Source organism: Zingiber officinale, chromosome 10B, assembly GCF_018446385.1.
Source record: "Zingiber officinale cultivar Zhangliang chromosome 10B, Zo_v1.1, whole genome shotgun sequence".
NCBI lineage: Eukaryota > Viridiplantae > Streptophyta > Magnoliopsida > Zingiberales > Zingiberaceae > Zingiber > Zingiber officinale.
This window is the reverse complement of record NC_056005.1, coordinates 61,055,200-61,069,294: the sequence shown is the minus strand read 5'-3', so window position 1 is coordinate 61,069,294 and position 14,095 is coordinate 61,055,200. Positions and strand designations below refer to the sequence as shown.

At 41.1% G+C, this 14,095-nt stretch overlaps 1 protein-coding gene across 1 annotated transcript in view; it reads left to right on the top strand.

The window, feature by feature from the left end:
* Positions 1 to 13,485, top strand: part of LOC122029158 (NAC domain-containing protein 37-like) — a 28,346-nt gene extending 14,861 nt beyond the window's left edge. The window contains exon 4 of the mRNA XM_042588105.1: positions 13,470 to 13,485. Within this exon, the coding sequence (XP_042444039.1) occupies positions 13,470 to 13,485 (16 nt within the window). The remainder of the gene's footprint in view (positions 1 to 13,469) is intronic.
* Positions 13,486 to 14,095: the final 610 nt, after the last annotated feature.

Here is a 14,095-nt window from a genome sequence, read left to right as displayed (position 1 = left end):
ATTCTTTAGTCCTTATTAAGTACTTAAGAATATTCTTGACCGCTATCCAGTGACTTTCACCTGGATCTGACTGGTATCTGCTCGTCATGCTCAAAGCATACGAGACATCAGGTCGAGTACATAGAATGTTATACATGATCGATCCTATGGCTGAGGCATAAGGGATCTGATCCATGCGATCTCTCTCCTCTCTAGAAGAGGGACCTTGAGTCTTCGAAAGACTCACGCCATGTGACATCGTCAGAAATCCCTTCTTGGAGTTCTGCATGGCAAACCGTAGTAGTACCTTGTCAATGTATGTACTCTGACTTAGGCCAAGCAATCTCTTAGATCTATCTCTATAGATCTGTATCCCTAGAATGCGGGATGTCTCACCTAAGTCCTTCATTGAGAAGCAACTCCCTAGCCAGGTCTTGACAGACTGAAGCATAGGGATGTCCTTCCAAATGAGCAGTATATCATCCACATACAATATGAGGAAGACAACTATGTCCCCTACAACCTTCTTGTAGACACAAGGCTCATCTTCGTTCTTGATGAAACCAAACTGTTTGATCGCATCATCGAATCGAAGATTCCAGCTTCGAGAAGCTTACTTTAGTCCATAAATGGACCTATGCAGCTTGCATACTCTGCTAGTATGCTTTGGATCTACAAACATGTTGTGTCATGTGCACATCCTCGAGTAGGTTTTCACTCAGAAACGCGGTTTTGACGTCCATCTGCCAGATCTCGTAATCGTGTAAGCTGCAATAGCAAGCATGATCCGAATGGATTTAAACATCGCTACTGGAGAAAAGGTTTCATCATAGTCAATACCATGAATCTGCTTGAAACCTTTAGCTACCAAGCGACCCTTATAAATAAGTCCATCCATGTCAGTCTTTCTCTTAAAGACCCACTTGCACCCAATGGGTTTTTCCCCTTCAGGTGGATCAACCAAAGTCCATACTTAGTTGGTGTACATGGATTCCATCTCGGATCTCATGGCTTCTAGCTATTTCTCGGAATTTGGTCTCATCACAGCTTCCTGATAGGCGGTAGGCTCATCATCTATGAGCACAACGTCATCATGGTCAGACAAGAGAAATGAGTATCTCTCAGGCTGACGACGTACCCTATCAGACTTGTGAAGAGGTATGTCTACTTGAACTGGTTGTTGTTCCTCAACTCTTTGTGGAACAACATCATCCACAACAATTTTTGCTTCCAGTTCAATTTCCATCGAGGCTTCAGTGCTAGGATCCGCATCTTGAACTTCTTCAAGATCGAATGTACTCCCACTAGTCTTTCTAGAAACAAAGTCCCTTTCTAGAAAGACTCCAGTCTTTGCTACAACTATCTTGTGCTGACTGGGAATGTAGAAGTAATATCCCTTAGTTCCCTTGGGATATCCTATAAAGTAGCACTTGTCGGATTTGGGTCCTAACTTGTCTGAGACTTGATGTCGAACGTAAGCCTCACAACCCCAAATGCTCATGAAAGACACCTGGGCATCTCTCCCAGTCCATATCCTATATGGTGTCTTCATCACGGCATTGGATGGAACTCGGTTGAATATAAAAGCTGTCGTGTCAAAAGCATAGCCCCAAAGGTATGTCAGAAGATGTGTGTGACTCATCATCGATCGTACCATATCAAATATGGTACGATTCGTCCTTTTGGATACACCATTCCACTGTGGTGTTCCAGGAGGAGTGAGTTGAGTTAGAATCTCACACTCAGCTAGATAGTCACGGAACTCATGGCTAAGGTATTCTCCACCTCGATCGGATTGAAGTATCTTAATACTCTTGCCAAGCTGGTTTTGTACTTCATTCTTGAATTCTTTGAACTTTTCAAAGGATTCAGACTTATGTGTCATCAAGTACACATAACCATATCTACTGAAGTCATCAGTAAATGTGATGAAGTACCTATAACCGCCTCTAGCAGCAACATTGAAAGGACCACATACATCACTATGTATGAGTCCTAACAAATCAGTCACTCTCTCGCTGTGCCCACTAAAGGGAGTCTTAGTCATCTTGCCTCGTAGGCATGACTCGCATATCTCATATGATTCTAAATCAATTGAGTCCAGCAAACCATCCTTATGGAGCTGGGATAAGCGCTTGTCATTTATATGACCTAAGCGACAGTGCCAGAGGTAGGTTTGGTTCATGTCATTTGACTTGAACCTCTTGGTATTTATGTTATAGATAGGTCTCTCAAGGTCTAGAATATAGAGTCCGTTTATCAGAGGTGCACTACAATAGAACATATCGTTTAAAAAGACGGAACAACATTTGTTCTTTATTGTAAACGAGATACCTTTCTTGTCCAAACAAGAAATTGATATAATGTTCTTAGTTAATGCAGGCACATAACAACAATCGACTAACTCTGGTACAAGCCCAGAGGGCAGAGATAGAAAGTAAGTCCCTACAGCAACAGCAGCAACCCGTGCTCCATTGCCTACTCGTAGGTCCACCTCGCCCTTTGTCAATGCCCTGCTATTTCTCATCGCCAGTACATCAGTACAAATGTGAGAAGCACATCCAGTATCTAATACCCATGATGTAGAAATAGATAGATTGACTTCTATAACATATATACCTGAAGTGGAAGTCTCACTTCGCTTCTTCATAAGATCCTCCAAGTATACCTTGCAGTTCCTCTTCCAGTGCCCGGTCTGACCGCAGTGGAAGCAGGTAGCATACTTGGCGACCCCTCCTTTAGGCTTCAGTGCCTTGCCTTTGCCCTTGGCTTGGGACTTTCCCTTGCCTTTGGGCTTGCCCTTGCACTTATGTTTCTGAACCATCAGAACAGTGTTGGGCTTAGCCTTCTTAAGGTTCAGCTCAGCAGTTCTTAACATGCTAAGCAATTCAGGCAGTGGCTTGTCAATTTCGTTCATATTGTAGTTTAGAACGAATTGACTGTAGCTATCCGACAAGGATTGCAAGATCAGGTCAGTAGCCAGCTCTTGGCCAAGTGGGAACCCCAACCTTTGTAGGTTCTCTATGTACCCAATCATTTTGAGTACATATGGGCCTACGGGAGCCCCGTCTGACATCTTGCACTGAAACAGTGCCCTAGAGATCTCAAATCTCTCATGCCTCGCTTGTCCTTGATACAGTTGACGAAGATGTTCAACCATATCGTAAACGCCCATTAACTCGTGTTGCTTCTGAAGCTCAGAGTTCATGGTCGCGAGCATTAGATAAGACACATCTAATGCGTCATCTTGATGCTTCTTGAAAGCATCTCGGTCAGCTCGCGGGGCAATGGCAGGAGGAGCCTCCGGAATGGGCTACTCCAGAACGTACAGTTTACGTTCTTGGGTGAGAACTATTCTCAGGTTCCTGTACCAGTCCAGGAAGTTTGCTCCGTTGAGCTTGTCCTTCTCGAGGACAGATCGCAGGGAGAAGGTGTTCGTATTCGACATCATGGTATTCTACAATAGAAATAAAAGCAGAAATAAATATCATATTCTTAATCATTTAATTAGGCCTTTAACTAAATGATGTTCCCACTGAATTCTATAATTCATGTGGGATAAGATCCACATCATACTAACCCTTGAGTTAGCTTTGGCTAATACGCCCAAGACTTAGAATGATCGGTAGGTAACGATTACCAATTACATCTCTATGCAACTCTTGTTTATAGGATTAATTTCCGCATTTATATTAAAACTCGAGTTAGCTTTGGCTAATACACCCAAGAATTAATATATATGTGATTTTGACCTATCTTTCCAACCGTTGGAAGAATGCCTATAGTTATACTCGATCCAACCGAGTTAACTAGGAATACTCAATCTAATTGAGTTATACTCACCCATGCGTTGATTGGCGGGACCAAGATTGTCCCTCTGTACCCTACCAAGATAGTATGTGTTGCTCTACTTTAGCAGATTCAACAACAACATGTGATCGAGGTAGTGGTAGGTATCACGGCATGGTAGGCATTACGAGTTGATGTGTTTTAGATCTAATCTAAACGATGATGCGTATCAAATACTTGATTTAGATCTAATCTAATCATGGGGTGCATCATGTGCACGATATAGATCTAATCTAATTGTTAGGCACTAATTAACTACTTAATTAAACATGCATCACATACATATAAGCAATTAATTAAATTATTTTGTGATTGTGTCATGGCCCTACTATGATCTTCTCAAGCTAATGAGAAGATCAGATGGTCAACCTAAGGTCAACAGCTTCTCAAGCTTCTTCGTTTGACCACCTTGTGTTGCTCGCACCCTCCTCGTAACTCCGTCTCGTGTGGACCTTCCACCGCTTCAAAATTTACATTACAATTTTGAAACTCGAGTTACATTCGAGTCTAAATCTAATTTACAACCAGAATATAAGAGAAAGGCACGACGCGCAGGTCGTGAAAATAAAATAAAAAAAATAAATACAGCACGCACATCACAGAACGGCACGCAGGTCGTGTTATGAATTACAACACATTTCCAAATCCAAATTGGGTCGTTTGGGCATGACTATCAAAAAATTAATATATAATTCTAAATTATATATTTTTTCATAATTTTCTGTAATTTTCATAATTTTTACAATTTTATGAGTTAATTTTTCCCGGCGGTCCCGTTTAGCGTTTCCGGGCGCAATCGCGGAACGAATCCCCTTGCGGGGCCAGGCGCAGCGCCCCTACCCGCGATCTAACCATCGCGAGGGTTCCTTTGCGATCTAACAGCGCCTAAGCCTGCTGTCCCCAAAAAATTTTGGGGCGAAACATTGCCGTTTCGAAAATTTCTTCTCGGTAATCGAAGCCTACAAGTGTCTAAACACTTGTGCTTCGCTTCTACGAGAAAAATACCATTAAAACTATAAAAACATGAATTTACAGAAAGTTTACAGATCAATATTTTTCATATAAATATGAATCTAAACTCGTACTCGCTTCGCACGTGGCTCTGATACCACTGTTGGGTTTTTCGGGCCGCGAAAACCGCGTTTTCGCGTCGCGAAAATCCCGAATCACCCATGCCACTGGATCTCGTGTGAAGGATACATTTCAAAATTTAAATACGAGTACGAGTTTCTACTTTCATCTACTCCTAGACCTACATGAAGAAAGATTTTTACCTTCGATGCGAAGCCCTTCGCAATCCCGCTTTTCCTCGGTTCGCCGGATCTCGAAAGTGTCAAAGTAGACACTTCTCTATGTGTATCCACACAAGCAAGAGATGGAGAAAAATCTCTAAGGATGGGCTAGCAACCTTAGATATCAGTAGGGAGGAGAGGGAGAGCAAGAAGAAAACTCAAGAGGAAGAAGAAGATGGAGTTACAACCACTTGAAAAATGAAAAATCAATTTTACATTCCACCTAAAAGTGGCCGGCCACTTCAAGGCATGTAACCCCCATGGAATATCAAGAGTCAAGTCTCTTGATCTCCTCCATGAGGTGACATTTGGTCAAGTCAAACTTGACCAAATGAAGAAGCTTTGATGATGTGGCATTTGACAAACCAAAGTCAAGTCAACACTTGACTCTTCATCTTCCTACTTAAGTCAAGTCAAACTTGACCACTTCTCTCCCTTGGTTGATCTAATCTAACCATTGATTCAAGTCAATTTTAATTTAATGAATCTCTATTCATTGAATTAAATTAATTAAATGAGTTTAAGTCCAAATTAGACTCACTTAACACATGAACCAAATTGAGTCCAACTCAATTAGCCTACTTTGGATTACTCTTAATCCAATTTGGTTCATCATATGAACGTAATCATTTAGATTCATCTAATGAACCTAATTTCCATCTAATTGCCCTTAGTGTGTGACCCTATAGGTTCTTGTAACATTGGCAATGCCCCTAAACCCATTTAGGAGCATAAGTAATGAGCGGTATCTAGCAACACATCATTACTACCCAAGTTACAAGAATGTTGAGATCCAACATCACCTTGTGACTACTAATTGTGACTCCTCACAAAATATGACAAGTGTCCTTCTATCCTAGACATCTAGATTGATCAATGTGAGGCATAGACCGTGTCATCCTCTAATCAATCTAAATCTTGAACTCCAAGTAGACTCACTCAATCAAATGAGCTCAATATCCTATATTGACACATTTGGGCATGACCATGCACTTCGTGGTCTCACTCTATCAAGAATATCGATGTCGCTCCCATCATATAGGAGGGATAGATCCCATCTACATCACTCACATCCCTTTGCATAATTCATTACATACCCAGTAATCGCCTTTATAGTCCACCCAGTTACGGTTGACGTTTGATGAAACCAAAGTACATAACTCCTTATGTAGGGATCCATGGTAACTTCAGGTCTAAGGACTAGTAGTCATACTAATAGCCACATGAGAAAGTATATGACACTCATATAATGATCCATGATACTTTCTCATGGCGGGTCATTCAGTATACATTCTCCAATGCATACCCATGTGTCAACTTGATATCTCTATATCCATGACTTGTGAGATCAAGTCATCGAATTGACCTACATGCTAGTCTTATTGCATTAACATTGTCCCTGAATGTTAATACTCGACTAGGAATGATTAAGAGTAGTGTTCCCTATATCTTCTCACTATCGGTTCAACTAACCGATTGATATAGGAGAGAACCGTCTACTCAAGGACGTTATTATACTTAGTTTATTTGGCACCAATACAAGTAAGTATAATAACCAAAAATGAAATGCCTTTATTTATATAGAATATGATACAACAAGTCCAAAATACAATCATCAAATGATTGGCTCTAGGGCTCTAGCTAACATGTTCCTCCACCCAAAGGACCTCGAGCGACTCATCCACCTCACCGTCAGCCAGAATATCGTCCACAGGCAGTACAACACGTAGATATACAACCAGAGACACCAAGAAGATGGTGCACTTATCATAAAACTAGCAGTCATCATACTGAAGACTATTTTGTTTTAAGAAATAAATGAGCTAATAGGGAGCGTTATCAAAGACAAAATTATTATCGGCAACAGTACCCTAGACAACAAAGTCCGCTCAAATTGGAATATCGTCCGGTCGAGCCTCGGCAGGATGCATTGTCAGCCCCGGTCGGTACAAGCCAAGTGTCGTAAAAAGCTCCTTCTAAAGCCATGACGACTCGACAGGAAGAAAACAGGAGTAATGCCGCTCAGGGCAATATCAATATGATTGCAGGTGGGCCCACTGATGGGGATTCTAATAGGGCCAAGAAAGCACATGCCCGAAGACTGGAAATTCATGCCGTAGGATGTAGCATGGAACGAGCAGCTGGTCCCGAGATAAGTTTTGGGCCTAGAGATCTCGAGAGGGTAGAAATACCCCATGATGATGCCCTGATTATCAAAGCCGTGATAGCCAACTATGTTATTTCTCGTACCTTCATAGAGACGGGCAATTCTGTCAACATTATATTCAAGAAGGCTTTCGATCAATTACAGATTGATCCGAGTGAACTTCAACAGATGGTCACTCCTCTATATGGATTCATGAGCAACGAAGTACAACCGCTGGGTCAAATAAAGTTGGCCATATCTTTAGGAGAGGAGCCTCTGATGAGAACAAGGAGATCTTATTTCATGGTGGTAGACGTCCCGTCCTCTTATAATGTGATACTAGGTCGACCGGCCCTGAACGAGTTTAGGGCGGTCGTTTCTACTTTTTGTCAGAAAATTAAATTTCCTGTTGATGACCACGTCGGGGAGGTGCAGGGTGATCAGAAGACAGCCCGAAAATGTTATGTAGAAATAGTTCGGGCTGAAGCTAACGCTGCCCGACAGATTCAAAGAATGGAAGTCATTGTCGTTCAGGAGAAGCAGCCTGTTCTGGTTTATGAAGAAAAGGAAGAAGTTTAGATTCAGACAGGTCGGCCTGAAGCTACTACATATGTTGCGACTGATCTTGATCCCACTCTAAAAGCCGAATTGGTACAATGCCTAAAGAAGAATAATGATGTATTTGCCTGGACGCCCAAAGAAGTCTCAGGCATTTCTCATTTAGTCATGGAGCATTCCTTACATGTCTTCCTAGATGCCCGCCTGGTCATGCAAAGAAAGAGGAATTTTAGTGCGGAACAGAACCAAATCATCAAAGAAGAAATAACTAAACTTATGGAGGTTGGTTACATCAGGGAGGTACAATTTCCTAGCTGGTTAGCTAATGTGGTGTTAGTCTCTAAGCCAGGAAACAAATGGCGAGTATGCATTGATTTCCAAGATCTCAACAAGGCTTGCCCAAAAGATTATTATCCATTACCCAGGATCGATCAATTGGTAGACTCCACTGCTGGGTGTGAGTACATCTCTATGCTAGACGCTTATCAAGGCTATCATCAGGTTCCCTTAGCTAAAGAAGATCAAGAAAAAGTCAGTTTCATAACATCTGAAGGTACTTATTGTTATAATGTTATGCCCTTCGGACTAAAAACTGCAGGAGCAACTTATCAAAGGCTTATGAATAAAGTCTTTCAGAAGCAGATTGGGAGAAATTTGGAAGTATATGTTGATGATATCTTAATAAAGTCTCTTCAAGATGTTGATCTGTGCAGGGATGTAGAGGAGACCTGCAAGACATTGAGACAATATGGGCTCAAGTTAAATCCGAGCAAATGTTTATTCGGAGTGAAAGGGGGGAAATTCCTGGGGTATATGGTGTCCGAGCGAGGAATAGAGGCCAACCCGAGTAAAGTAAAGGCACTTCAGAACATGGAGCCTCCTCGCAACATGAGAGAAGCTCAAAGACTGACTGGCTGGATTACAGGCTTGTCTAGGTTCATTTCCAGGTCGGCCGATTGTAGCTTCCATTTCTTTAAAATACTTAGGAAGGCAAACAAATTTCAGTGGAACGAGGAATGTGATAAGGCCTTCCAAGAGTTAAAAGACTACTTGTCTACTATTCCTGTATTAGCTAAGCCTATAGTAGGAGAGACCCTCTGGGTATATTTGTCGGCTAATGAAAACGCTGTAGGCTTTGTATTAGTTAGACAAGAAGGAAAGGAACAACAACCTGTATCTAACCATTTATTAAAAGGAGCTGAGTGTAGATATACTACACTAGAAAAATTGGCTTATGCATTAGTATTGATTGCTCAGAGGTTGCGCCCATATTTCTTAGCACATGAAATTGTTGTATTAACCAACAGTACTCTTGGACGGGTATTACTTAACCTAGAGGCATCAGGTCGGCTGATCAAATGGACAACTGAACTTGGTGAATATGACATACAATATCAACCTCGCTCAGCCATCAAGGCACAAGCTCTAGCAGATTTCATTATAGAAGTTCAAGGCCCTGAGGAAGAAAACATCTGGAAGTTTATGTGGATAGGTCCTCGACTAGACAAGGTAGCGAAATTTGTGTTCTTCTTATATCTCCAAGGGAAGACAGACTCCAACTCTCTATCAGATTGAATTATAGAGCTACTAACAATGAGGCAGAATATGAAGAATTGATAGATGGATTGCAAGCCGCTCGACATATAGAGGCAGCTCGAGTCCTCATCTATTCTGATTCTCAATTAGCAGCCCAACAATTATCAGGTAATTTTGAAATTAATAATGACAGACTCAAGTTATATGCTGAGGCATTTGATAAGTTGAAGTCCTAGTTTCAAGAAGTAAATATACAAAAGGTTCCTCGATCTGAGAATCAGGTAGCAGATGAATTGGCTAAGCTGGCCTCTGCTATAGTACCATGGAGTCTAGATTGGCCAGTAGAACAAAATCTATTAATATCCTGTATCAAAAGACAGGCTGACGCAGAAATTCTAGGTGACTGGAGAGCTCAAATCATACTATATCTACAGCAAGGTGTTCTTCCAAGTAATACAGAACAAGCAAGGGTATTTAAGAAGAGAGTTGCTCAATACACTAGGTAGGAGAACAGTTATATAAAAGAACTTTTTCTAGACCTCTGCTCATGTGTATTGGCACAGAAGATATACAGTTTATTTTACAGGAGGTTCATCAAGGCTCATGTGGTAGTCATATAGGAGGAAGATACTTGGCTCGCAAAATTTTACTAGCAGGATATTTCTGGCCTACTCTACACGAGGATGCCAACAAGTTGGTAAGAACTTGTATTTCTTGTCAGAAACACCAAAATATTTTGCACCATCCTACACAGCTATCGAGGACCTCTAGAGTCTCATGTCCCTTCGATCAATGGGGCATGGACATAGTAGGCTTGTTTCCTATGGTAGCTGCATAAAGAAAGTTTTTATTGGTAGCAGTGGATTATTTTTCTAAATGGGTAGAAGCAGAACCACTTGCTCGGTTTACCGAGGACGCAGTTATTAAATTTCTGTAGAAAAATATTATATGCAGATTTGGCATTCCTCATAAATTAGTCTCTGATAATGGAAGGCAATTTCAAGGGGATAGAATCTTAGATTGGTGCAAAAGCTATGGTATTATTCAAGCCTTCACCTCTGTGGCTTATCCGCAAAGTAATGGTCAAGCGGAAGTAACCAATAGAGAAATTATAAGGGGTTTAAAAACTAAATTGGATCATGTCGGAGGTAGCTGGGTAGATGAATTACCCAACGTTCTTTGGGCATACCGTACTACACCTCGAGAAGCTACAGGAATCACTCCCTTTCAATTAGTTTCTGGGGGAGAAGCAATAATTCCCATTGAGGTGGGAGTAGAATCTGACAGAAGGCAATTATATGATGCGGACAATGAGGGTCGATGACTCATGGAGCTAGACTTGATAAAGGAAATTAGAGATAAAGCTACTACTCATCTCGTATCATACCGACAACAAATGAGGCAAAATTATAACAAAAGAGTCATCCCCAGATTTTTCCAAGTAGGAGATTTAGTATGAAAGCATATTAAACCTGTCGGGGATGTCAGTAAGTTGGCACCACAATGGGGAGGACCCTACAAAGTGGTGGAAAAGCTCGCATCAGGTTCATATTATCTCCAAGATACTGAAGAAAGAATTCTGGAACGTCCCTGGAGTGCAAATCATTTGCAACCTTACCAGACCTGACAAGATCATGCCACTTAAGAATACGTCTGAAAGAACAAATCATAATTATCTGAAGTAAGTTCTCGGTGAGCTGAGAACAAGTATGCTTACAGTTTATGTACTCCATTTCTTTCAATAAATGCAATGCAAGACAAATACCGCCATAGAAATAAATGTGGTTCATACAGATTGACAAGTATTGGCAGAACTTTTATAATTTGTTTCAAGCGATCAACAGTGGGGAATCCTAAAGACCTATTCAGCTCCCCTAAGAAAAACCCAGAAATTTTAAAACCATTACAAGGTCAGTACAAACATCATAATTTGGCATAATAACATAGTCGATCGGGAAATCTCATGAAGTAACTCGGACGGGTCTTCATTGGAGGAACCAGAGACTTTAAACTATCACAGAACATAGTCGATCGGGAAATCTCATGAAGTAACTCGGACGGGTCTTCATGGGAGGAACCGGAGACTTTAAACTATCATAGAACATAGTCGATCGAGAAATCTCGTGAAGTAACTCGGACGGGTCTTCATGGGAGGAACCGGAGACTTTAAACTATCACAGAACATAGTCGATCAGGAAATCTTTTGAAGTAACTCGAACGGATCTTCATGAGAGGAACCGGAGACTTTAAACTATCACAGAACATAGTCGATCGGGAAATCTCATGAAGTAACTCGGACAGGGGTCTTCATGGGAGGAACTGGAGACTTTAAACTATCACAGAACAGATTCGATCGGGAAATCTCATGAAGTAACTCGGACGGGTCTTCATGAGAGGAACCGGAGACTTTAAACTATCACAGAACATAGTCGATCGGGAAATCTCATGAAGTAACTCGGACGGATCTTCATGGGAGGAACCAGAGATTTTAAACTATCACAGAACATAGTCGATCGGGAAATCTCATGAAGTAACTCGGATGGGTCTTCATGGGAGGAACCGGAGATTTTAAACTATCACAGAACATAGTCGATCGGGAAATCACATGAAGTAACTCGGATGGGTCTTCAAGGGAGGAACTAGAGACTTTAAACTATCACAGAACATAGTCGATCGGGAAATCTCATGAAGTAATTCCGACGGGTCTTCATGGTTGGAACCGGAGACTTTAAACTATCACAGAACATAGTCGATCGGGAAATCTCATGAAGTAACTCGGACAGGTCTTCATGGGAGAAACTGGAGACTTTAAACTATCACAGAACATAGTCGATCGGGAAATCTGATGAAGTAACTCGGACGAGTCTTCATGGGAGGAACCAGAGACCTTAAACTATCACAGAACATAGTCGATCGGGAAATCTCATGAAGTAACTCGGACGGGTCTTCATGGGTGGAACTGGAGACTTTAAACTATCATAGAACATAGTCGATCGAGAAATCTCATGAAGTAACTCGGACGGGTCTTCATGGGAGGAATCGGAGACTTTAAACCCTCACAGAACATAGTCGATCAGGAAATCTCATGAAGTAAGTCGGACGGGTCTTCATGGGAGGAACCGGAGACTTTAAACTATCACAGAACATAGTCGATCAGGAAATCTCATGAAGTAACTCGGGAAATCTCATGAAGCCTGATCAACCAGGAATTAGGAATATATTGGCTTGGTAAATACAAAGTTATATGGATTTATTCACAAGATCGGATGATATTTTACATTGGATCAGAAACTAGGGTTCAAGGGGGATTCTATGCATATGGCACATTTTCTATCTGGAGGTCTATTCACATGGAGATCTTTATTTAAAATCACCCGGAGCATTATACTCAGCTCAGAACCTAGGAGTTTATACAGTTCCTTATCTAAAATCGCTCGGGACTATTCATTCCTTTGAAACATGGAGCACGCTAGATATTATTTGCAAAGGAATTTATTAAGACAATGTTTGACTTCAAAAAGTAAGTAAGGAATTCTTGAATAAGACTTATACGCAATACCCGGAAGCATTTCAAAGGAGGCATTCTCAAACTAGCACAAAAGAAAAACAGGTAAGTATCAAAAATTTACTATATATCGCAATCACTTAATTACCAAGTTTTTGGTTACAGTTCTTTTCACTACCAGTTTTATCCATTACAAGTCTTTTCATTGCCAATCTTTTTGGATACATAGACATTATTAATTAAAAGGACTTTTTAAATCTGCGGGTAGTTCTTCGTTAAGTCTGCGATGACTTATGAAAGAAGAGGGAGGTTCCTTAGGTAGATAACCACCCTTCCTCAATTGTTGGAGAACTCCCGACACATAATGATTTAGAGCACCCACCATTCGATGGACAAATTCTTTGGCAAACGTCGAAGACTTTAGATAAGTCAGATGCCACTCTTCCCATCGGTTCTTCTCTTGCTCCTTATAGCTCTGAAAATCAGCTTGTAGTTTAGTGTTTTGATCTTTTAAAGCATCCTTCTCTAATTTGAGTTGTTCCAATTCCTTCTAGAGTAGTGACAACTCAACATCTTGAGCTATTCGTTGCTCTTGTTCCTGTAGGATAGCGAAATCATGAGAGTCTAGGTCTTGAGCTTGATCAGAAAGACAGCTTCACTACTTTCTCTAAAATAAGACTTTTATGAGAAGCGTCTAAGAGAGCTTTCCCCTTTAATGCAATTTCTAGTCGGAGACCAGAGTGTAATCGATCCACCTGTAACTCCAAAGTTCTCCTTGCAAGCTCTTTGTCTTTCAATAATTGTTGTGATTCCTCTAATTTCTGTCTCAATACCCCTAACTGTTGATCTTGCAAGGCCACTTTCTCTTGCAATTGAGTCAGGTCATTATTAGAAGGAGGTAAAGTAGCCTTCAATGTCTATAGTTAAGCTTTTAGCTTATTATGCTCCCGGTCCCAAGCCATAAGTAGCTGGTCAATGTGCAGACTTGAGGCAAGGAACTAAACAAAATGATGATACAGTTAAAGATAAGGATACGAAGTTGACAACATATAACCAAGAATACTTACAGCTACTGCCTGACGACTGTGGTGGTCGACCCGATTTGGAAGACTAAGGCCCCTTAGTTGTTCTTGGCCCTGTAGCCAAGATTCGACCAATAGGCCTTGTAATTGTAGAGAACCATAGCTAGGTGGATCAGAAGTCTGCCCCAATTGAGAGGGCAGACCCATA